We start from the raw sequence: 26,241 nt of genomic DNA, 5'->3' as shown, positions 1-26,241 counted from the left end.
TCAGAGGTACTAGGTGGGCTGTAAGGATCTCAGGATAAAGGATACTAGGTGGGCTGCAAGGATCTCAGAATAAAGGAGCGTGTCAGAAGTACTAGGTGGGCTGTAAGGATCTCAGGATAAAGGAGCGTGTCAGAGGTACTAGGTACTAGGTGGTCAGCTGTAAGGATCTCAGGATAAAGGAGCGTGTCAGAGGTACTAGGTGGGCTGTAAGGATCTCAGGATAAAGGAGCGTGTCAGAAGTACTAGGTGGGCTGTAAGGATCTCAGGATAAAGGAGCGTGTCAGAAGTACTAGGTGGGCTGTAAGGATCTCAGGATAAAGGAGCGTGTCAGAAGTACTAGGTGGGCTGCAAGGATCTCAGGATAAAGAAGCGTGTCAGAAGTACTAGGTGGGCTGTAAGGATCTCAGGATAAAGGAGCGTGTCAGAGGTACTAGGTGGGCTGCAGTGATCTCAGGATAAGTTCCCTAGGCGGGAGAGAGGTACAGAAACCCAAAAGGTTCATTACCTGTGTCGTCCCAGCTTACACTCACTGTGCGGCTTTGGTTATAATTGAACGTATATTACGACAACAGTTTATGGTCCGTCAACAGCTATTATTGGGATTTTTATACACCACCCACATAGCATTGACGTCTTTTGTTTTAATTTACATGCCATAAGCAGAATCGTGTTGATAACATTTGTTTTTGTGTTTAATTTCCAATTGGAATCAACCGCAAAATTATCGACCAACGTCGTTTATACATCCCAAGAAGTCATATATTCCACAACATACGTGTATGTATAAATAGAAATACATACAAAGAGAGGAATGTGTAGATGGCCGTTGCATGTCCAGTACCCGGATCTCTCTGTCCGGCTGCGTCCACCCACCACCATGATGTCTGCAACTCCCGTGACGTAACGAGCAACCATTGCGCCCTGAGAACAAATGGATATATGGCAATGAGGAAGTGGTGTGCTGGGTTTTCCCCTACCAGCTAGCACGTGACATCAGTAACGTAAACAATATGTGGCCTGTGATATGTGATCCTACTTCCTGTATCCTATGTCCTGTTGTGACTATAGAGACACACAAGGAATACAACCCATACAAACATGACTGAAATCTCGTTGTAAAGTTGAGATAGCTACGGCTCACCGTTCACAGACACACGCTGTTCCTGACGTGCTTGTTCTTCTTTGAGAGAACACAACAGGCCCTGTCGTTGACGTTGTAGAGGTGCGGCACGTCGACATGCAATATACTTGTGGTCAGGATCGTTTTGATATGTTTCTTGGTTTACCATTCATTGTGAACACCAATGAATGCTAAGTGCACGTGTACTAACAACACCGAAAGCAGCAGATCACAGATCACTCACACAGATACATTCTAAGTTTAAGCTACGTTTCGTTAACTTTAAAAAATGTTTTCCACCCAAAATATCTTGTCAAGTCTAAACATATAGTGTCAAGTTGAAGACAAACACCATCCAACACACGTTGCCCCTATGTTCCCCTATGTTCTCCTACTGTAGCCCCCTCCATGTTTCCAGCTGTTGTACTATTGATAGATCAGCGGACAGAGATATAAATATACCAGGAGCGGCTGGTTAGTCTGTAGAATTTCACTATAATTATTTACTTGCAACACGCACTGGATCCAACATGGACTCGTGAAGGTCACTAATGCAAGTATTCCATAGAAAACCTTCTCCTAAAAACGAAGTCAAGGACGTTCTGTGGAACACACACAGCATCCTCTTCCTGGAGTCCCACATGGAGGCGGGGATGGGGGTTAGAGGGTAGCTCATGCAGCTTCCCGGTCTGTTGATAAGGTTCAAGTTGTATATCTTTTTTCCTTCGAGACGACGTGGCTGTGGCGATACAAGTATATACAGTTGACAGGAACGCTGATGTGATTCTAGATACTGTTTGTCCAAGTGCCTGATTTCGGATGTCCACAGATTAGCCATGTACGTTTCTTATCGTAAATATCATTTCTCTGTAATACACGTTGTTTTACGCGAAGCTGTAGCGTGCACGATTCATGTTTACACACGACATATTTAACATGTGGAAACACGCAAGGATAATAATCTATTTACCGCATAATATCGTGCTTAAAATATTTGCCAAGTTATTTGTATTCACTTTAATCACTTTAGGAAGGTATATGTAGCCTGCGTTACCTGTTCAGGCTCCAATTTCTCGAAACAAACTTAAGTCTGAGTTTTGACTTAAGTTAGAGTTTTGACTTAAGTTAGAGTTTTTACTCAAATGTGAGAAGGCGCAGGTAAATGCATTACCCAAAATGAACTGAAATCGACATTAAACTCAAATTTAGTAGACAATTTGAGTTTGGTGGATAGATTTGTTTGGGCTTTTTTACTGCAAACATGGAGTTGAGTTACAAATTCATTTGTTTCAAATTATCAAACTCAGTTGGAAACTTGAGTAAAAACTTAAGTTTGCTTCGAGAAATCGGGGCCAGGATACAGTTCCGTAAGATGAACAGCCAAGTTGGAAGTTGTGATGAAGATGAGGAAGTAGGAAGATGAAAGAGAACTCTGGTCCGCAGAAAATATCATACAGTAAGCAAAGTATTTTGAATGACTCGTGTTCTGAATAATTTTTAACAAATTTTCGAGGAATAACAAATCATTGTTTTGTATTTAGTCAGTTCCATTTGATTTTAAATGAAACTATGGTGAAATTTGTTTGCGTTTTAATTGAATCGACGGAATTGGTATGAGAGAGAGTACATGCACACATACATATGGATGACGTGAATAAATAAATACATAACTTGAATGGTTAAAAAGTAGCAATTACTGTTCATCAAGGATTGGGTAAAATGCTCTTGAGAGATCCTCTAACACGTCCAAGCATACGTTAAGGGGACACTGGTTTCCGCATCTGGAAACACTTGTTCTCAGTATGAAGAATGGTAAGTCCAATACAACGTTGATGTTGATAATGATGATATGTATTGGGAACCTTTTCATGATGTCAATGAGGTAAAATTCGAATAAGACATAAGTGTGATAACTGAGGTGATTTGGAAATATGAAAAGCGCAAGGCCATGAGGATATCATAGCACAAATGTTGAAATGCTGTCAGTTTGATATCATGCCATTCTCCGAAATATAATCAAAATAAAATCTTTAATAAAGGTATTTTTCGAAAGTGTAGGGTTTTCTCTGTTTAATCCCGTTATAAAAGAAAGGGACCCAAAAATCCCGAAGACTGGAGGAGTATTTTGGGAAAGGTTTTCACACAAACTGATAACAATAGGTGTTTACCTGTAATATGCCCGATATACAACCTGACCCCTGGTTTCTGAATGAACTACTCTACTTCTAACTACATATTTACTAAAAATGAAACAGTTGTCATTAAACTGACATGGATTGTGTATCATTATACGATTTAACAAAAGCATTTGACACTGATGGTCGTTCTAAATTATGCAATGTATCATTAAAGTTGACCATAGATGTAAGATCTACTTCATCGTGAAAGTTGTGAACAGAAATGTTAAATCATGTATTTGTTGTGGATATGACGTCACAGACTGTCCTGATTGTCCGAATGGACTGCGTCAGGGGTTCACCCTAAGTCCTATTCTCTTCTCTTCTCCTTCTACCAAATCGTCAATGAATTGTACGTTGAAGTTCTGCATTATGGTAAACATTGTATGGTACAAATGTTCCCTAGATGTAACAGAACTTCTACTACTTCCCGTTGCGATGATGTAAGATTAGTATCAAACTCTATTGTTGGACTATAAACACAATAGAATGATGTAAGATTAGTATCAAACTCTATTGTTGGACTATAAACACAATAGAAGATTTTTGGAAAATATTGTAATCCATCTATACTGTCGCATAATTTGTATAAGAATATCATTGTAGCAATAATTGGAAGCGGTGGACTCTAGAAATGCTCTTGTCCAGAACAATCAATTCATGTTATCAATTTGTACACATATCATGGATTGGTATTTTTATACCCAATGAGTGAGTGAGTATGGTTTGAGCAGTATTTAGCAATATTCCAGCAATATCCCGGCTAGGGACAGCATTAATGAGTGAATAAGTATAGTTTTACGCCGCTTATTCAGTGATATTCCAGCACTATCACTGCCGGGGACACCAGAAATAGGCTTCACACATTGTACCCATGTGGGGAATCGAACCCGGGGAGCCCGGGTAGTCAGAATGATATGTGGACGCTTTAACTACTTGGCTACCCCACCGCCCCCAATTAATTTTCTAAACAAATACACATTAGACCTATCTTTACGTGGTGTAAAAGCTTCTATTCAAATATTCAGTGTGGCAGTGTTTTTAATTTTGAAATTCGTCCTAATGGATTTTTAAAACTTTTCGATACTCAAATACTAGCAGTTCGGCACTGTGGCTCCTACGTTTGATGGTTCCAAAGATTCGAATGCTTGAAAAAAGAATGGATGTTTAGGCACGTGATAATATCTTGGTGTGGGGCCCTATGCGCCGAATGTTATGGCTTATGCTGAAGGTGATAGGTAACCTCCACACATACGTTCACAAATAAGATGATTTACATTCTGGTTAAAACGTATGCACTGAGAACGCCTATCGAAAAAAGCTGACAATATACTTGTACATTAGTAATGCATACGTAAGATAACATGGTGTTCACACATTAGAACACTTCACTGTCATACTATGCTAGCATTGCCTGCTTGCCCCTGTCAGTTGGTAATGCTTTTGAAAGAATTCAAATATATTTTACTACGTAACTTCTAAATGTAAGTACACGCAATGAATCCTGTAGAGGTTTTAAATGTCTTTTGAACCTAGAAAATAGTTTCAGTATTCCCTTCTGAAATTTTACGTGTTTAAGTTGAGGGATATCGATTGGGTCTGTCAGAACTACTGACCAGGGTAGGAATAACTATAAGTACCTATACATAACAGAGAACGAGTATATGCAACAGAGGTGGGGAACATGAAATCCACTTTATCTTCACTTTATGTTAATAATTTGAGGCTTCAACAAATACCCCAACCGTATTTAATTAAAGCACCAAACATTGCGTTTTCTTCTTTAAGATGATGTACAATTTCCCGGCCCAAGGAAACAAGTTGACACAAACGCGTGGCTTTGTGTAGTAGTCATTACAGTACTGACGCGTAGCAGTAGCGGTAGCAACAGCAGTTGTAATAGTAGTGGTGGCAGTGGTAGAGGCAGTGGCAGTAGCAGTAATGGTAGTGCTAGTGGTAGTAGTAGTGGTAGTAGTAGCGATAGAGGCACACTCACTCACTCACTCACTCAATCGCTCACTCACTCACTCACTCACTCATTCAGTCAAAAAAAAAGGGATGTCAACACGTGCAACTACGAAGCTAAGATGTGACATGCCTGTTTCTGTCAGCGCGACTGGAAGTACCGGGTGCTTCCCCTACCGGGTGTATTTTGTAACTCACGACAACACTAACAACACGCTGGCAACAACAAAACACACCCAGCACTGACTGATTTGGTATCGACAATGGCTCGAGCTCTAGTGATAAAGTACAAAGATCATGTTTGTGTCTAATGTCTTTGAAATGTATTTATAGGGCCTCCTTAGAACTTGGAGCCATTTGATGTATTGTGACGATTTATATTCTGGGTAGAGAAGCAAGAAGGAAGCATTATGACACACACTGAGACACACGCACGCACACACACGCACACACACACACACACACACACACACACACACACACACACACACGCACGCACACACACACACACACACCCTCTCTCACACACACACACACATACACACACAAACACACCAACCACACCACACACGCCCCAAACACCCACACCCCTCCCCGACTTCTATGGCGCCGTCACATACATTCACTCCTTTGCTGAATTTCCCCATTTCTGATCACTTACTCATTCACTGAATTCGCTCACCTTCCAAGTCCACCCCCCACCCTCATATTTCCACGTAGCATCTCTGTCAGCCACCATCCAAAACACCAACTTCAGTCCAACCATCCATCTACCCACCCGCATGACGCCTTCTTCTGTCCACTACCCACTGACATACTCATTTAGCCGTTCACCAAGCCCCTTCCTTTACCACTCACATTAATACCCATTTGCTTCAATAACCCCACTCTCTTTACACTCACTCATTCGCCGACACACTCCTGTGATCACACACACACCAACCTGGTATAAGGAAGTACCAAGAAGATTATATATTTTGTATGAACCAAGAAGTATTCACGACGTGCGTGTTGTGGTGCCACCCTGTGTTTCCAGCTACTGTGCGGGAGGTGATATTCATCTACATTGACTCCGGTTACATTCGGGGAAAGCCCATATAGACATACGTATATCTTGCGTCAAGCATAAGTAAAGCCACACAGCGTAATACCCATGTAAAAAACACTATGTATTGGAAGGTTATTTTCAGGTCTGACGCGCCGGTGTGTGACGGGCTGGGTATAAATGGGTTGGCTGCACCACTGGGGCGATAACTGTCGCCTCCCGCAGCAGCATGACGTCAACACTGCAGCTTCTTCTAACTGTTGTCACCATAGTCTCAGCACAGCAAGAGCTGCTCAGTAAGTAGTTGTAATTCCTTCTTCATCAACCCTCCATATAGGAAATGTTGGGGTATGTTGGCTGGGTTTACTTGTTAAGGCTCCTAAGTGAGTGGTATGGATCAGACACCACAAATATCGTGCCTTTTTACAGTTTCTTTCAGTATGTCACCGCGTGTGAGGTGACATGCATACACTGCACTTCTTTACTTGTATCCTCATTTATCATCCTAAACTATGTTTCACTGGAGATATTGCTTGTGTGAGATCAAACGATATCTCCTAGGATTTCCTCACACAGCAAAATTAAGATATTTGGTTGCAAGACATATTGGAATAAGATGAAAATTTTATTAATACTATTCGACTCATCTCATCATTAAAGAATGTACATCTTGGACTCGTGGAGTTAACCTTTTTTCTTGTAACAAAGATCCCATCCTGCCAGATTAATATGTTTTTTTTTTGGGGGGGTGTGGGTGTGGTTATTCTCTGGCCTTGACGAAATGAACGGCATTTATTTTATTAGTTCCCCAAATTACAATATCACAGACATAACAGATAAAGCCGTGATACGGCTTAAAGTAATATAGCTACATGATGTAAAGATAAGATACCAATATATTAGTATATTCATAAACATGCATAAATCATTACATGAATCATGTATAGGTAACGTCGGGTACAAATCGATACAGTTTAGAGTCATCTAGTACTGGGGAGAGAAGGCTCCATTTGTCATTGAAATTATTATTTTTTTTTTTTTTTGTCAATGTATGATTTTCTATAAAGAATATTTCTTTAAGAGTTTTTATATATAAAGTTAGATTTGGAAACTCATTTTCTTTTAAACTGCAGATGTGAATATGTCTCTTCGCAGCAATGATGATGTGCTTTAGAATTCTATTTTCATATGGAGTACCGAACCAAATCATGTTTTTTGATAAAATTAATGGTTGAGGAAAACAAATTTTTAGAAGCCAAGTTTGTAGGTTTATCCAAAAGGTTTGAGTCTCCTGACATTCCCAGTACACATGACACACACTCCCATTTACATCTTTGTAAAAACAACACAAACTGTTGTCAACGTTTTTCATTTTGACCAATTCCTTTTTTGGTGTAAATAATACCTTGTAGAAATCTATATTGAAAGTCTATAAGCTTTGTATCTTGCAGTCCTTTCTAAATAAATATATTTTCCAATCAAAGTCAATTTCAGGAAATAAAAGCTGCCATTTATTACAAATGTTTAGGTATTTATCATTGCAACTGAGTTCATCATAAAAAATCCAGCAGCCTTTTGATGCTTACACTTAATTTATCTGGCATTGGTTAATATTCAAATAACTGACTGGGATAGAGTGACAGTGCTTTAAAGTATGTTTCCATGATTCAGGTAATATGTTCAGTAAATATGTAACATCTAAAAAAATACCTTTTGATATGATAACTTTCTTTTAATTATTATATTGATAGTAATCCGTTTTCATCACATATATTCCAATATTTATTATCCCTTTCTCTGCCCAATTCTTTATGAAATGTGTAGAGTTTTTAAAGTTGTGATTGAACCATAGTTGTTGGGATAAAATTTCATTAATGTTATTTGGGTCAACATAATGTTGTTTGTGAAGTAGTTTCCATGCTTTCAGCACATCATGCCAAAAAGGGTTTTCAGTCTCTTTCAGAATTTCCTCCAAGATTAAACATATCTTTAATAAAAGGTATTTTGCATGGATTTTGTTTTCACATTTTTTAAAAATAAATTCTTAAAGTGGATAACTTCAACTCATCAATAATCTATTTGTATCAATCATTCTCAATCTTCCTTCTTCATATCTATTTTTTATTACACTCCTCTTTATTTTATCATTTTTATCATTCCAAATGAATTTAAAAAATAGTTTTTCAAGCGAAGTAATAAATTCTGCTTCTGGGTTGGGCAAGAAATTGAAAATATGAACTAATTTGGAGATTGCTAGGGTTTTTATTACTGTTATTTTACCAATAAGTGTTAAATGTCTTTTTCTCTAAGATGCTAAGAGTCTATTAATTTCTTCCAGTCTTATTCTTGTGTTGATTACCCATAGTTTTTCAAGATCAGGAGTAAGTTTAATACCTAGTACATCAAATTCACCAGTAACCCATTCAATTGTCAGGCGATTACATATTTCATCAGTAGATTTAGCTTTTGATCCAATCCAGATAGCTTTTGATTTGTCTAACTTAATTTTCAAACCTGACATTTTATAAAATGCATTAATTGTGTCAAAAGCAAGATATAAACTCTTCTCGGTTCCATCAAGAAATAGTTCAGTATCATCGGCGTATTGATACAGCTTATATTCCTTATCATTGATGACAATACCTTTAATGTTTTCATTGTTTCTTATCGTACAACCAAGAATCTCAGCTACGAAAAAGAAAATTAAGGGGAAAGAGGGTCTCCCTGTCTACATCATCGTTCATTAGCAAAATATTCAGAGAGATTACCCTGTTGGATAACACAAGATGTTGTTTCAAAAGTCAATATATTTATCCATCTGATCATTTCAGGACCAAATTCAAATTTATGTAAAACTAGGTTGATAAAATCTTTAGAAACAGTGTCAAATGCTTTTTCAAAATCAATTAATTTTACTGGTCGGGTGATCATGAGTCCTTTCAGTGTGAAATTTGAAGGGGAGTGAGTCGATGTGTAAAGTTAGGTAATAATAGAGAGTCGAGAGTATCGGATGGTGACTAGGGTTATGTCACGGAAGAGAATCTGGTTGGACAAGTCCCTAAAGTAATAATTAATAGTTTAAATGAGATAATCTAAAACATTATAAATATCCTTCTAAAAGACTGGCGTCTAGACGTGTCTCTTAAAGGACAGAGTTACTATACATCCATGGGCTTCGCCTTCAGTACAGCCCAGGCTAGCTATTCTCGAAACGTTCGTAGCCCATTCTTAACACATTGGCTACGATCAAAGTTAAGAATTTTTACGGCTACGAACGTTTCGAGAATAAGGGCCCTTGAGCAAGGCTAGGGTAGAGGATACAAGCACTGTCTGGGTAGAGGATACAAGCACTGTCTGGGTAGAGGATACAAGCACTGTCTGGGTAGAGGATACAAGCACTGTCTGGGTAGAGGATACAAGCACTGTCTGGGTAGAGGATACAAGCACTGTCTGGGTAGAGGATACAAGCACTGTCTGGGTAGAGGATACAAGCACTGTCTGAAGGAGGAGGTAACTGTGCAGTATCCGGTCGTCGTGGTTGATATCGCCTCATCGTGCCCTGATTGATGGGTGTTCTAGTTCTATACTTTGCGTTGCCCAGACATGGCCAGGTGCTGCCTTCCGTGAGACCGTGTTTACTGCGGCGTTGTGCAGCATTAACTCACTCACCATGGCATACAACTGCATCCCGATTCACACAGTGAGCTGACACAATGTCGAACTGGAAAACAGTTCAAAGTGGCATTAAACCCAAAGCACTTCCTGGATTTGGCGCTTTACTAATGACTATGGAATCCGAGAAGGGACAGTGTCGCGTTGTCGCGTTGTCGCCCTCTCAAAAACAACAAAATGAGGCAAAATTAACCAACGCACGAAAGTGCGACAATGCGACAACGCGACATTTCGGCAATTTGTCGCATTGTAGCGATGTTGCATTGTCGCGTTTTGAATAATATTTTTCTATTCCTCAAAAAGGGCGACAATGCGACATAGCAACAATTGTCATGGTCAAAATATGTCGAATTGTCGCGTTGTCGTGCATTTTGGGGCTTTTTTGACACATCTTAGATGGGGCGACAATGCGACAACGCGACAATGTCCCTTCTCGGATTCCATTAATAACAGTGTGGTGCCGCTACTCATTGTCAGCAACATCTGTATAACCCCATAACGTTTCTAGAGTCGGGCGGCAAGGTACCCCAGCTGTTATAAGTTTCGTTTTGCCGAATTCCAGTACGATTCCGAACATTTACACGTTACATGAAGATCCCTATTGGTGCTCCTCTCTTGTTATAAAAGAAAACTTTAAAAAGAAACAGCGTAAGACCACATTTAAACATTCCATTCCCCATATCATCTGACTTTTTTCCTAATCCTACGAAAGTTATTAACGATATTTTGTCTATAACTCCCGTCTTAACTGTTTGATGAAGTATATTTTGTTGACAGCGTACGAGGACCACCCCTGTATACGTGAGTGTGTTGATGGCGCCCCTCCCATGACGTGCGAGTATAACTTCACCTTGGAATACTATCACGTGTTGAGCAAGGCCTGCTTCACGTGTCCTTTCAACATCACCGACTGCAACCGACCTCACTGTGTCGCTGCTGACGGCGTCCGGAGACCCATTATCACCGTCAACAGGATGCTGCCCGGTCCCGCCCTGCATGTAGGTGGAAACTAGCACTTCCTGGTCGTGTAACATGTCTATAACGGGAAGGCGCTTCTGGATGTAGGTTAGAAGGTCAGTTCGCACTGACTGTCTTGCTAGATCTTGTCATCACCTTCCTGTTCTCATGGGTTTCAATAAGCTAATGGAACGTAGTAGACACCGCAAGAAGGCTAGGAGATACTATGCAGAAACAGATGGGATGCAGCCACCGACGTTTATTTATGTCAGGGAGCTTGAGGACTCTACCAAGGGGTGTAGGACATAGTGGGTTTGTGAACACTGTCAGTGGGTTGCACGTCTCTACAGATGTATACTTTACAGACAGAGAGCTATGCCATAGATACAGCTGATTTGGGGTACCTTCTGAAGAAAGTATGTTTATCTGCTATTTAGAACAATTTTTCATTTTAAATAAATCGTTAAAAAAATATAATCTGAAAATGTTTCCACAAATATTGATTAACCCTGTCTGCATGTTGGAAGTGTATCTAGCCAAAACGTGATGAATATGTCTTCCGCAGGTCTGCCTAAACGATATGGTCGTTGTGAACGTGGACAACAGGATGGAAGGGTCTGAGAGCACCTCCATCCACTGGCACGGGGTCTTCCAGAAAGGTTCCCAGCATCATGACGGCGTCCCCATGATCACCCAGTGCCCCATCCCGCCTTCATCCAGCTTCCAGTACAGGTACGTCACTCTGACCACCCAATACCCCATCCCGCCTTCATCCAGCTTCCAGTACAGGTACGTCAATCTGACCACCCAGTACCCCATCTAGCCTTCAGCCAGCTTCCTGTACAGGTACGTCACTCTGACCACCCAGTACCCCATCCAGCCTTCAGCAAGCTTCCAGTACAGGTACGCTATCCTGACCACCCAGTACCCCATCCCGCCTTCATCCAGCCAGCTTCCAGTACAGGTACATCACTCTGACCACCCAGAACCCCACCCAGCCTTCATCAAGCTTCCAGTACAGGTACGCTATCCTGACCACCCAGTACCCCATCCCGCATTCATCCAGCTTCCAGTACAGGTACGTCACTCTGACCACCCAGTACCCCATCCAGCCTTCAGCCAGCTTCCAGTACAGGGACGCTATCCTGACCACCCAGTACCCCATCCCGCCTTCATCCAGCTTCCAGTACAGGTACGTTATCCTGACCACCCAGTACCCCATCCCGTCTTCAGCCAGCTTCCAGTACAGGTACGTCACTCTGACCACCCAGTACCCCATCCCGCCTTCATCCAGCTTCCAGTACAGGTACGTCACTCTGACCACCCAGTACCCCATCCCGCCTTCATCCAGCTTCCAGTACAGGAACGTTATCCTGACCACCCAGTACCCCATCCCGCCTTCATCCAGCTTCCAGTACAGGTACGTCACTCTGACCAGCCAGTACCCCATACCGCCTTCATCCAGCTTCCAGTACAGGTACTTTATCCTGACCACCCAGTACCCCATCCCGCCTTCAACCAGCTTCCAGTACAGGTACTTTATCCTGACCACCCAGTACCCCATCCCGCCTTCATCCAGCTTCCAGTACAGGTACGTCACTCTGACCACCCAGTACCCCATCCCGCCTTCATCCAGCTTCCAGTACAGGTACGTCACTCTGACCACCCAGTACCCCATCCCGCCTTCATCCAGCTTCCAGTACAGGTACGTCACTCTGACCACCCAGTACCCCATCCCGTCTTCAGCCATTTTCCAGTGCTGGTACGCCACTCTGGCAAAAATATTGTACTAGTAGAAGAGTGGTTCAACATCGGATGCGATTCCTCGGATGCTCACAGTGATCGTGATATTACTAGAATATGTTGCTCTCTCTCTTAAGAATTCGACTGTTACCTTAAGCTAATCAGGTAACTGCAAAGACCTGCGCCCTTTATACATTGTCGTGGGTTAGCTGGAGTTCTTGTGTCCATTGTCCTGAGTTCCTCGGCGATAGGCAGCCGTCATGAAACGATGCATCACCAACTCTATCAATCACTCGCTCTATCACTCACTCACTCACTCACTCACTGTTGCACGTGTCTGTGTACGCCAGGTTTAAGGCAGCCAATCGAGGCACCATGTATTGGCACTCCCACTCCGGGCTGCAGCGTAATGACGGCGTCTTTGGTGCTCTGATCATCCGGGAACCTAAATCACGTGACCCCTCGTCTAGCCTCTACGAGCATGACCTTCGTGAACATACCTTGGTTGTGCATGACTGGCTGACTCGCACGTCCACGACACGCTACACGGAGCTGCTGTATGTGGGTGCCTTCACCTCTAAAGTCACGATGCTTATTAACGGTAGGTTGTGTCTCCTTCCCTCAGTAACTACACCCTAAAACCATCTTACTCCGGCCAGCTGTTGTCTGAAGGATTATTGCATGTAGGTCTGCGGATGGTCGGTCTCTCATCGTGGGCTGGCATCCCTCGTTACCGTTCTCGGCGTGTTAGTGACATACATGTACTTCATCTAGTTTAAAAAAGACAAATCTCCGAACCCGTGATCCTAGTGTTCAAGGAGTTCATCAGTCCCAAAAGAAATTGAATGCGGGATAGAGTTTCTATAAAATTTCTAAATTTGAATTAACTCGAACGTATTTCAACATTGACACGTGACGCATGGTGTCTGCTTGTTCTGTTCAGGCCGCGGTGCCTACCAGGACTTCATCAACCCAAACACCAACGAGACGGTGTACACCCCGTACTCCGTGTTCCGTGTACAGAAGGACACCAGGTATCGCTTCCGGGTCATCAGCAGCGCCTTCCTGAAGTGCCCCATCCAGATCTCCGTAGACGACCATCAGGTCACCATGATTGCCAGTGATGGAGTTCCCTTCAACCCTGTCGTCGTCAGCTCATTCAACGTTTTCCCAGGAGAAAGGTTAATATAATACAACAATAATAAATAATATACAACAATACAATGTAATACAACTACCCATGTCTGTGCAGGTATGACTTGGTGGTACAGCTCTGATACCGTGTATATGCCCATGTCTGTGCAGATATGACTTGGTGGTATTGCCCTGACACCGTGTATATGCCCATGTCTGTGCCGGTATGACTTGGTGGTATTGCCCTGACACCGTAGAAATGCCCATGTCTGTGCAGATATGACTCGGTGGTACAGCCCTGACACAGTGTATATGCCCATGTCTGTCCAGGTATGACTTGGTGGTACAGCTCTGACACCGTGTATATGCCCATGTCTGTGCAGGTACAACTTGGTGGTACAACTCTGACACCGTGCATATGCCCATGTCTGTGCAGATACGACTCGGTGGTACAGCTCTGACACCGTGTATATGCCCATGTCTGTCCAGGTATGACTTGGTGGTACAACTCTGACACCGTGCATATGCCCATGTCTGTGCAGGTACGACTTTGTGCTGGATGCAGACCAGGTTGTGGGCAACTACTGGATCCGGGCTCGCGGCATGATCGACTGCGAAGGGGACAAGGCCAGACAGGTCGCCATCCTCAGATATGACAGCGCCCCAGAGACGGAGCCCAGTGCACCTACTGACTACGACAGTGCAGTGCGAATCGGGAAGGTAGGCGCCAAGCTACTAACAGACCCCCATAGACTTATATCCTAATATGATTCACGCACCCAATGTAGAAAACTCGTGTGAACACTTATTCAGTTTCGTATTTTTCTCTATAACGTAAATTCAAGATTCTTGCTTGTGTTTTGTGCCCCGCTGTGTGTGATCCCAGTGCCCATATTTGGAGTTTAAACCGGGTGGTCTTAATTTGTAACCTGGGTTAGTTGTGCCCTAGTACCTGACATCGCTGCTACCAACCACTCGTTGAGGCTGATTGAACAGGCAGCCGTGACAAAGTTTGATTATTGCTGTGACGTGCAGAAGTCGCTCACTCACATTAGAACCATTGTTAGGTTGATACACTCATCCTGCCTCAGTAAATACGCAGACACACGTCACTGATTAGTTGGCGTTCTAGAAGCTGCGGAGTAAACACGAAACACTGCTTCTTGGTTAGTGCATCCTCGGGTAAGTGCTCTTAGCGACCGTCAGTCAGCAAGATGCAATAGTCTAGAAGATGTCATTCATAAGGGCGCTTCCTTGAATATGCATGACTTTTGTTTCAACAACCAAACCATTTTTCCAGATCGTTTTCATATTGTTTTCTTTTCCTTCAGCTTTTGAATCCCCTGAACGACAAAGGGTCACCGGACAGAATGCCGGTGTCGTTGCTGAATGCCACTCTGGCTGATCCAGTTGATCTCAAGGAGAAGCCTGACAAGAAATTCTACCTTACAGTTGACTTTAACAAGGTCAACAACCACCACTTCCACCATGAACTGTACTACCCCATGTCGGCCACGGAGAAAGATCTACCCTCACCACAAGCCAACAACATCAACAACAAGGAACCCTCGGCGCCTCTACTGACACAGTACAACGATGTACCACAGGTATGTTGTTACTACTGACACAGTACAACGATGTACCACATGTATGTTGTTACTACTGACAAAGTACAACGATGTACCACAGGTATGTTGTTACTCCTGACACAGTACAACGATGTACCACAGGTATGTTGTTACTCCTGACACAGTACAACGATGTACCACATGTATGTTGTTACTACTGACAAAGTACAACGATGTACCAGAGGTATGTTGTTACTCCTGACACAGTACAACGATGTACCACAGGTATGTTGTTACTACTGACACAGTACAACGATGTACCACATGTATGTTGTTACTACTGACACAGTACAACGATGTACCACATGTATGTTGTTACTCCTGACACAGTACAACGATGTACCACATGTATGTTGTTACTACTGACACAGTACAACGATGTACCACATGTATGTTGTTACTCCTGACACAGTACAACGATGTACCACAGGTATGTTGTTACTCCTGACACAGTACAACGATGTATCACAGGTATGTTGTTACTACTGACACAGTACAATGATGTACCACATGTATGTTGTTACTCCTGACACAGTACAACGATGTACCACATGTATGTTGTTACTACTGACACAGTACAACGATGTACCACATGTATGTTGTTACTCCTGACACAGTACAACGATGTACCACATGTATGTTGTTACTCCTGACACTGTACAACGATGTACCACAGGTATGTTGTTACTACTGACACAGTACAACGATGTACCACAGGTATGTTGTTACTCCTGACACAGTACAACGATGTACCACAGGTATGTTGTTACTCCGAACAGTACAACGATGTACCACATGTATGTTGTTACTCCTGACACAGTACAACGATGTACCACATGTATGTTGTTACTCCTGACACAGTACAACGATGTACCACAGGTGTGTTGTTACTACTGACACAGTACAACGATGTTCCACATGTATGTTGTTACTCCTGACACAGTACAACGATGTACCACATGTATGTTGTTACTCCTGACACAGTACAACGATGTACCACATGTATGTTGTTACTACTGACACAGTACAACGATGTACCACAGGTATGTTGTTACTCCTGACACTGTACAACGATGTACCACATGTATGTTGTTACTACTGACACTGTACAACGATGTACCACAGGTATGTTGTTACTACTGACAAAGTACAACGATGTACCACATGTATGTTGTTACTCCGGACACAGTACAACGATGTACCACATGTATGTTGTTACTACTGACACAGTACAACGATGTACCACAGGTATATTGTTACTACTTACACTGTACAACGATGTACCACATGTATGTTGTTACTACTGACACAGTACCACGATGAACCACACGTGTGTTGTTACTACTGACACAGTACAACGATGTGCCACATGTACAATCGGCTGTTTCAGTCAAAGGTAGTTATTGTTATGTATTTGATCCTCCTGACTGACACGAGGCAATTCTCACTTCACATGCAGGTGATACATGATATTTCGACTACGAACAAGTGAAGCGGTGAAGGGAACGGGACCTTGTCCTATCTAAACAAAAGTCATTAAATGTTTTTCATGTGACACAAAACCAGATGGCCATGATTTTAAGACTGGTGTAAGCTGGTAGGTGTGTTGGCAAGCTTCTGAATCAGTATCCTTACAGGAACGTAGCGATTCTTACCTTGTGCAGTTGTCGCAGACACGCGAGGTTAACGTTTCGCTATATATCGATACACTGTGCACCATTTATTCCATTGTACACGCAATTCCACAATGCGAATGTTGCAGTTAGCAGAATGAATGTCATATAAACACTGTCAGGTAGTCTCTCACAACCTCTCTTCACTGTTCACGATGATACACTTTGAGACTAAAGGTCATGTGTTATTCTTACGAATCATGGGTGGATGGTCCAACAATGCAACTTGGGAGCATCGTTCTACCCTCTACTGCTTCCCCATTTAATGAAATGACTTACCCAACACAAGACTGCTCGATGTCTGTTTCAGGAACTGTTTTGTACCCCCGAGAACACCAGGAACTGCAGTAACCGCTACTGTGAGTGCATCAACGTCCTGAAGGTCGACTTGGACGACACGGTGGAGATCATCCTCATTGATGAAGGCTCATTCACCAGCACCAACCATCCCTTTCATCTCCATGGATACAACTTCCGGGTGGTTGCTATGGACAAGGTACGCGGTACTGTAAACATCGGGTCAGCTCGGGTTATTCCGTTAAATACGTGATAACTGAAGGGGGGGATGTTGAAAGACGGACCGCACACCAACAGACCCCTCCGCAGCCCTCAAAACTAAGGGCTATATAAGAGGATCTGTATGGGGTTATTAAGAAAGATCCATATGAACTAGAATGGATCGGGGACCCACATAACAGGGTTTAATATAAACTCCTTCGTAAAACAAAAGTTCGACGAATGTTCATATGTCCTTCAAATACGTGAACACAGGGACGAGAATTAGTCAAATGTAGCTGGGTGTAGTTAATGAATAATAATATATATTTATGCCGTTTTAAACAGTATAACGGCAACAGCACAACAGGCAGCTCCAAGAATGGGCCTCATACATCATAGCCATATGTGGAATCAAACCTGGGCCTAGATTCTTCCATATGAATCTGATCGGCTTACATCACGCTGAAACAGCCGGCAACCCAGCAAATTGCTGTCTCGTGTATTTGTTTTGCATCTACGCGTTTGCAGGTGTTAAAGAATTGGTCATACTATTAGCCGGGACGTTATCCACGGCGGACCTACACAGAATAAGCATACCTGCCTGCCAGGGTCAGATAGCTACAGCTTGTGTTTATGTCGTTCACACCTGTGTCCAGGGTCTGATAGCTACAGCTTGTGTTTATGTCGTTCACACCTGTGTGCCAGGGTCTGATAGCTACAGCTTGTGTTTATGTCGTTCACACCTGTGTGCCAGGGTCTGATAGCTACAGCTTGTGTTTATGTCGTTCACACCTGTGTGCCAGGGTCTGATAGCTACAGCTTGTGTTTATGTCGTTCACACCTGTGTCCAGGGTCTGATAGCTACAGCTTGTGTTTATGTCGTTCACACCTGTGTGCCAGGGTCTGATAGCTACAGCTTGTGTTTATGTCGTTCACAAACGTATTTAGACGCAGGAATACCTTGTAGATTGACATAGATATATAACCATCTTAACGTCGGGGTGACTGGTGTCAGACTTGTGTGACATATGTACATGGTTGTATCGATGTTGCCTTCGATGTTCAGATGCGGCTGATGTCCGATTTGGTTTGGTTGTTGTTTTACACCGCACTCAGCAATATTCCAGCTATATGACATCGGACTGTAAATAGTCGAGAAGACAGGACAGTCCAGTGATCATCGACATGAGCATCGACCTACTCACTTGATACAATGACATGACTGTGTCAACCAAGTCAGCGAGCCTGACCACCCGATCACGTTTGTCGCCTCTTACGACAACCATGGGTTGCTGAAGATCAATTCTAACCCGGATCTTCACGGGTCGGTTGACATGCGATGTAATGCGTAGCAGTGGCATACGAGGTATCAACAATGGGTATATGAAATAGCATATCTCAGCGGTTGATATGATACTATACATGGCTGGAATATTTTGAGGATTATTTCTTTCTTGACTGATATAAGGATTATAACAAGCTGGGTGGTTGTGGTTGTTATAACATGAGGGTTGATATGGCTGTTATAACATAAAGGGTTGACATGGGGATTATAACAAGCTGGGTGGTTGTGGCTGTTATAACATGAGGGTTGATATGGCTGTTATAACATAAAGGGTTGACATGGGGATTATAACAAGCTGGGTTGTTGTGGCTGTTATAACATGAGGGTTGATATGGCTGTTATAACATAAAGGGTTGACATGGGGATTATAACAAGCTGGGTGGTTGTGGCTGTTATAACATGAGGGTTGATATGGCTGTTATAACATAAAGGGTTGACATGGGGATTATAACATGCTGGGTGGTTGTAGCTGTTATAATATGAGGGTTGATATGGCTGTTATAACATAAAGGGTTGACATGGGGATTATAACAAGCTGGGTGGTTGTGGCTGTTATAACATGAGGGTTGACATGGGGATTATAACCTGCCGGGTGGTTGTGGCTGTTATAACATAAAGGGTTGATATGGGGATTATAACAAGCTGGGTGGTAGTGACTGTTATAACATAAAGGGTTGATATGGGGATTATAACATGTTGGGTGGTTGTGGCTGTTATAACATAAAGGGTTGATATGGGGATTATAAGATGTAGGGTGGTTGTGGCAGTTATAACATAAGGTTGACATGGGTATTATAACATGCTGGGTGGTTGTGGCTGTTATAACATTAAGGGTTGATATGGGGATTATAACCTGCCGGGTGGTTGTGGCTGTTATAACATAAAGGGTTGATATGAGGATTATAACATGCCGGGTGGTTGTGGTTGTTATAACATAAAGGGTTTATATGGGGATTATAACATGCTGGATGGTCGTGGCTGTTATAACATAAAGGGTTGATATGGGGATTATAACATGCTGGGTGGTTGTGGCTGTTATAACATAAAGGGTTGATTTCCGGATTATAGTATGCTGGGTGGTTGTGGCTGTTATAACATAAAGGGTTGATATGGGGGTTATAGTATGCTGGGTGGTTGTGGCTGTTATAACAAAAGGGTTGATATGGGGATTATAACATGCTGGGTGGTTGTGGCTGTTATAACATTAAGGGTTGATATGGGGATTATAACCTGCCGGGTGGTTGTGGCTGTTATAACAAAAAGGGTTGATATGAGGATTATAACATTATGGGTGGTTGTGGCTGTTATAACAAAAGGGTTGATATGGGGATCATAACATGCTGGGTGGTTGTGGTTGTTATAACATTAAGGGTTGATATGGGGGTTATAACATGCTGGGTGGTTGTGGCTATTATAACATAAAGGGTTGATATGCGGATTATAGTATGCTGGGTGGTTGTGGCTGTTATAACACAAAAGGGTTTATATGGGGATTATAACATTCTGGGTGGTTGTTATAACATAAGGGTTGATATGGGGGTTATAGTATGCTTGGTGGTTGTGGCTGTTATAACAAAAAGGATTGATATGGGGATTATAACATGCTGGGTGGTTGTGGCTGTTATAACACAAAAGGGTTTATATGGGGATTATAACATGCTGGGTGGTTGTGGTTGTTATAAGATAAAGGGTTGATATGGGGATTATAACATGCTGGGTGGTTGTGGCTGTTATAACATAAAGGGTTGATATGGGGGTTATAACATTCTGGGTGGTTGTGGCTGTTATAACATAAAGGGTTGATATGCGGATTATAGTATGCTGGGTGGTTGTAGCTGTTATAACATAAAGGGTTGATATGGGGGTTATAACATTCTGGGTGGTTGTGGTTGTTATAACATAAGGGTTGATATGGGGGTTATAGCATTCTGGGTGGTTGTGGCTGTTATAACATAAGGGTTGATATGGGGGTTATAATATGTTAGGTGGTCGTGGTTGTTATAACATAAAGGGTTGATATGGGGATTAACATGCTGGGTGGTTGTGTCAGTTATAACATAAAGGGTTGATATGGGATTATAACATGCTGGGTGGTTGTGGCTGTTATAACATAAAGGGTTGATATGGGGGTTATAACATGCTGGGTGGTTGTGGCTGTTATAACATAAAGGGTTGATATGCGGATTATAGTATGCTGGGTGGTTGTAGCTGTTATAACATAAAGGGTTGATATGGGGGTTATAACATTCTGGGTGGTTGTGGTTGTTATAACATAAGGGTTGATATGGGGGTTATAACATTCTGGGTGGTTGTGGCTGTTATAACATAAGGGTTGATATGGGGGTTATAATATGTTAGGTGGTCGTGGTTGTTATAACATAAAGGGTTGATATGGGGATTAACATGCTGGGTGGTTCTGTCAGTTATAACATAAAGGGTTGATATGGGATTATAACATGCTCAGTTGATGTGTTATACCAATAAGGATTGATATGAGGATTGTGTCTAGCTATTATGATTAAGTCAGTTAATATAAGGATTGTAAGATGTCATGACAATTTGACTTGATAGATACCATAACATACTTGCGGGTTACAACACGTGCATTTCCCTGTAGACAATATATGTATATAGTAAAATACCGTTAATAATCCCGGAAATATCCTAGCAATCAACTCATTTCCGGATTATCGAATGGTTGTTTTAAAATGACGGCATGCTGAAATATGTGAAGATGTTTCTACAAGCTCTTAACTTTGGTTCATCGTCTAGATAAACAGTTCCACCACTCTGCAAGAGGTAATGAAACTGGACACCGATGGTTTGATTAGCAGGAACCTTGTCACGCCAATAGCTAAAGATACCGTCACCATTCCAAATGGCGGCTACACAGTGGTCCGATTCAAGGCCAATAACCCAGGTATGTACTTCGGGACTAGAAGATATCACTTACACATCCTGTTACAACCAAGTGGTCGAGGGCGACCGGTGTATGTGACATGTGACATGCATGCTTACACTGCAGTGGTCTTGGAAACACGAGCCCGGACTGCCGCATTCCGATCAGGTGTGAAGTCCGGTGTGAAGTCCGGTGTCAGGACCTAGTGTACAGGGTGGGGTGCTGCATGTCGGTGTCAGTTTACGGCAAGCACTTTCTTATAGACATGACTTTCTTTTCTTAACAGGAGAATATACGACGGTAGGCAATGGCAACATCGACGCTTGCGTGATCAGGGTCGACATGCCGTATCAGAGAGCGGCGTGGCCATAAATGACAACATTCCGTTGGAAATCCGATCTGTTTGCGTTTTTCTTAGTTTATTACCTGAACGTCCGGGAGTAAATTGGGGGGAGACAAGTGAGTGAGTGAGTTTAGTTTTACGCCGCACTAAGCAATATTCCAGCTATAAGGCGGCCGTCTGTAAATAATCGAGTCTGGACCATACAATCCAGTGATCAACAGCATGAGCATCTATCTGCACAAATGGGAACCGATGACATGTGTCAACGAAGCCAGCGAGTCTGACCACCCGATCCCGTTAGTCGCTTCCTACGACAAGCATGGGTTACTGAAGGTTCATTCTAACCCGGACCTTCACGGGTCTCCCTATAGACAAGATAATAACACAGATAACCAACGTATTGTGGTATATAAGGTGATAACAATGATGCTGACGATGTAGACCACGATGACGTCACTGTTGCAGAATCAACGAGGATAGAAATTTCAACAATTTGAATAGTTTGATGGCTTAAAGGTCGCACTTTGCGATAGTCCTGCTATAGCACAGCGTACAAGTAGTAGTGGTGAATAGTGGTCAGGTGATTGGGAGGTCAGTTGGTCAGGAGACCAGGATGGCAGGAGGGCAGGTGCGCTTGGAGGTCAGGAGATCAGTAGATCAGGAGGGCAGGTGCGTTTGGAGGTCAGGAGATCAGGAGGGCAGGAGGGCAGAAGGTCATAACTCAGTTGGTCAGAAAGTGAGGAGGTCAGGTTGGATTAGACTAACAACTAGTCTCTGAAATGGACATATTTTACTGAAAAAAGTTCATTGTAAAAAAAATAAATATATAATTTAAAGGAGCCCTAAGACTTTCTTCATTTTCAGCCTGAAGCTGGGGAAATCTAGACTTGCCACATTTTCTATGACTTGCGTGGGCTTTCTTGGATATATTTGCTTCAGGGTCTGTACGACAGACTAAGGTGAGATCGATGTGTGTCCACTGATACATTGCTCGTGTTTTTCAGGTTTCTGGCTGTTCCACTGTCACGTGACATTCCACAGTCTGCTGGGTATGGGCGTGGTCATCCAGACTGGGGAGGTGTCCCATATGCCTCTCCCCCCTAAACGCTTCCCCATGTGCGGAAGCTGGCAGTACAGTGGAGAGTCTGACGGCGATCTGACATTTTGTAACTCAGGGCGTCGTCGAGGTTCTTCACTGACTGTGATAATACTGTGTATATCCATGTGGTTGTATTACTGTATACCCGTCCACAGGGACTCCACCAATGGTCAAATCTTTCAACTCCTGTGAACGCGACATGGAGCCCAATCATATATTTCTTATCTCAGGAAACAGAATATGTTCTTGCAAAACATATTTTGGTTAGGTGAGGTGAGGTGAAATTGGGTTTAACGTCGTGCTTGAGAATATTTCGCTCATATGACGACGTGCATGCGTGTGAACGTGTATGTGCGGCTGCTTGTACTAACCCAGACTGAAGCTGGTTTTATAGTGCTAGCTCACTGAGATACCATACCGCAGTGAAGCATGAATACCCCTTAGACACATTATACTGACTCCGAGCCGACCAGTCCTTGTTGTACCCATTAATGTCGAGCGCCAGGCAGGGACCAACAAGTACCATATTTTAACGTCTTTTGGTGTGACGCGGTCGGGGATCGAACCCGCGACCTTCCGCTCTCCGGGCAGACGCTCTAACCACTACACCACGGAGGCGGTCTTTTGGTTAGGTACTGTGTATATAACAATCCACCGTCCATGGCCACGTTAGTGAAGTAAGCACATTATAGACACCTGATATAGAGAGATGTAAATAAAAACAATGTATCTGATCAGGTTGACTTACATCGCTAAGACACTTGTCACCACTGTTGTATATAGTATGTAAGTATGTATAGAGTATAGAGTATATATTGTATGACAGAGGCCAGTTGATTCCATGTGAGGGCATCGGTGCAATACTTGGAAGGTCATTGATGGGTTTTGTCTGACAACCGCCAGCTATGAGTGGTCATATGCAGTGCATAGAAGGAGTAAGGTCGACATTGGAGCAGATTTGATAAATCAGTTATCAGGAAATTGGCAGACAATACGTTAGAATTAGGCTCAGGTAAGTCCTTTAGTCTGCAGACCAGGAAGTGATGGCAAGGAGACTATAACACGGAATATTTATAGGACAGACGGGGATTGGTGTACAAACTAGATTTGATTCTAGTTTTAGTGTGGATTTAACACAAACCATTTACTCAGTCTTAACTGACGGAAAGGTGTAGTGTATAATTGGACAGGAAAGGTGTACTTGGTCAATACAACTTGGAAATATAGAATCCGTCAGAGAGTACTATATGATGTATTATACATTGCAAATACACTTGTAAATAAACTTGGTGAATTTATTATAAATCAACTCGTTTGTTTTTGTAACATCAACTTGACATTGACACTTTATTTATGCTATGATAAACACACGTGATCCTCTAACAGGTAACTGATGTGTGTTTGATCACGGTGGTTATCTACCTGTTTACAGGTAACAGCTATGTGTTTGATGATGGAGGGGCTTTCTACCTGTTACAGGTAACAGCAGTGTGTTTGATCATGCCTGTTGTCTGCTTGTTACAGGTAACAGCAGTGTGTTTGATCATGCCTGTTATCTGCCTGTTACTGGTAACTGCTGTCTGTTTGATCATGCCTGTTGTCTGCTTCTTACAGGTAACTGATGTCTGTTTGATCGCGGGTGTTGTCTGCTTGTTACTAGTAACTGCTGTCTGTTTGGTCATGCCTGTTGTCTGCTTGTTACAGGTAACTGATGTCTGATCATGCCTGTTGTCTGCCTGTCACAGGTAACTGCTGTCTGTTTGATCACGGCTGTTGTCTGCTTGTTACAGGTAACTGATGTCTGTTAGATCATGCCTGTTGTGTGCCTGTTGCAGGTAACTGATGTCTGTTTGATCATGCCTGTTGTCTGCTTGTTACAGGTAACTGATGTCTCTTTGATCATGCCTGTTGTCTGCCTGTTACAGGTAACTAATGTCTCTTTGATCATGCCTGTTGTCTGCTTGTTACAGGTAACTGATGTCTGTTTGATCACGGCTGTTGTCTGCTTGTTACAGGTAACTGATGTCTATTTGATCATGCCTGTTGTCTGCTAGTTACAGGTAACTGATGTCTGTTTGATCATGCCTGTTGTGTGCCTGTTACAGGTAACTGATGTCTGTTTGATCATGCCTGTGGTCTGCTTGTTACAGGTAACTGATGTCTCTTTCATCATGCCTGTTGTGTGCCTGTTACAGGTAACTGATGTCTGTTTGATCATGCCTGTTGTCTGCCTGTTACAGGTAACTGCTGTCTATTTGATCACGGCTGTTGTCTGCTTGTTACATGTAACTGATATCTGTTTGATCATGCCTGTTGTCTGCTAGTTACAGGTAACTGATGTCTGTTTGATCATGCCTGTTGTCTGCTTGTTACATGTAACTAATGTCTGTTTGATCATGCCTGTTGTCTGCTTGTTACAGGTAACTGATGTGTGTTTAATGACATGTGTTATCTAGCTGTTACAGCTTACAGCTCTGTGTGAGATCACGGCGGTTGCCTGTTACAGGGAGGCTGTAACTGCTGTGTGTTTGATCACGATGGTAGTCTTCCTGATATCTTCTCAGATAACTATGGATGAACGACTTCTTTATTCAGGTGATGCGACGATACAGATTCCTGTATAGTTGTCAAGCAGGTTGTCATACGTGCTTCTAAACAATGCTACTCATAGAAGTAATCCTCCTCTCGGCATATTTTATTTCAATTGTACAGCTGTCTCTTGATCCAAGTATGACGTCAGATGACTACGATCGTTGATGGTGTAGTGTTGCATGAGAAATACAGCCCAAAAATAGCCAAACAAAACAAAAGCCATAAAGTCTATATTTCTTAGTGACGAAATGTCGACCCGGATACGTTCAGGTTGAGAGAAACTATGCACTCATGTTTCAAGGTAAATACAAGTGACACAGACAACGATTGGTTATTCGGTAAAGGGGTATT

General features: G+C 42.6%; 1 protein-coding gene across 2 annotated transcripts; it reads left to right on the top strand.

Annotated features, from left to right (window-relative positions):
- Positions 1-6,238: 6,238 nt before the first annotated feature.
- On the top strand, positions 6,239-23,664 carry LOC124289617 (laccase-1-like). 2 transcript variants are annotated; one of them, XM_046726221.1, is made up of 11 exons: positions 6,239-6,312; positions 6,453-6,603; positions 10,757-10,977; positions 11,502-11,668; positions 13,030-13,280; positions 13,623-13,860; positions 14,356-14,533; positions 15,145-15,420; positions 17,425-17,610; positions 21,730-21,877; positions 23,204-23,664. In XM_046726221.1, the coding sequence occupies exons 2-11, from the start codon at positions 6,537-6,539 to the stop codon at positions 23,488-23,490; spliced, it is 2,019 nt and encodes a 672-aa protein (XP_046582177.1). In that variant the 5' UTR covers positions 6,239-6,312; positions 6,453-6,536; the 3' UTR covers positions 23,491-23,664. The 2 variants fall into 2 exon arrangements, with proteins under 2 accessions (XP_046582177.1, XP_046582176.1); XM_046726220.1 differs by having other exon boundaries at positions 6,277-6,603.
- Positions 23,665-26,241: the final 2,577 nt, after the last annotated feature.

This window comes from Haliotis rubra, unplaced genomic scaffold (genome assembly GCF_003918875.1).
Source record: "Haliotis rubra isolate DU_JTF1 unplaced genomic scaffold, ASM391887v1 Scf444, whole genome shotgun sequence".
Lineage (NCBI taxonomy): Eukaryota > Metazoa > Mollusca > Gastropoda > Lepetellida > Haliotidae > Haliotis > Haliotis rubra.
Note: the sequence above shows the minus strand (reverse complement) of the source record. Positions and strands in the feature narration are given on the sequence as shown.

Coding starts and splice junctions, on each gene's coding strand:
- LOC124289617 (XM_046726221.1), top strand. CDS start 6,537: ATGACGTCAACACTGCAGCTTCTTCTAACTGTTGTCACCATAGTCTCA. Junction 10,978..11,501: donor TGCCCGGTCCCGCCCTGCAT/GTAGGTGGAAAC, acceptor TGTCTTCCGCAG/GTCTGCCTAAACGATATGGT. Junction 21,878..23,203: donor ATTCAAGGCCAATAACCCAG/GTATGTACTTCG, acceptor CGTGTTTTTCAG/GTTTCTGGCTGTTCCACTGT.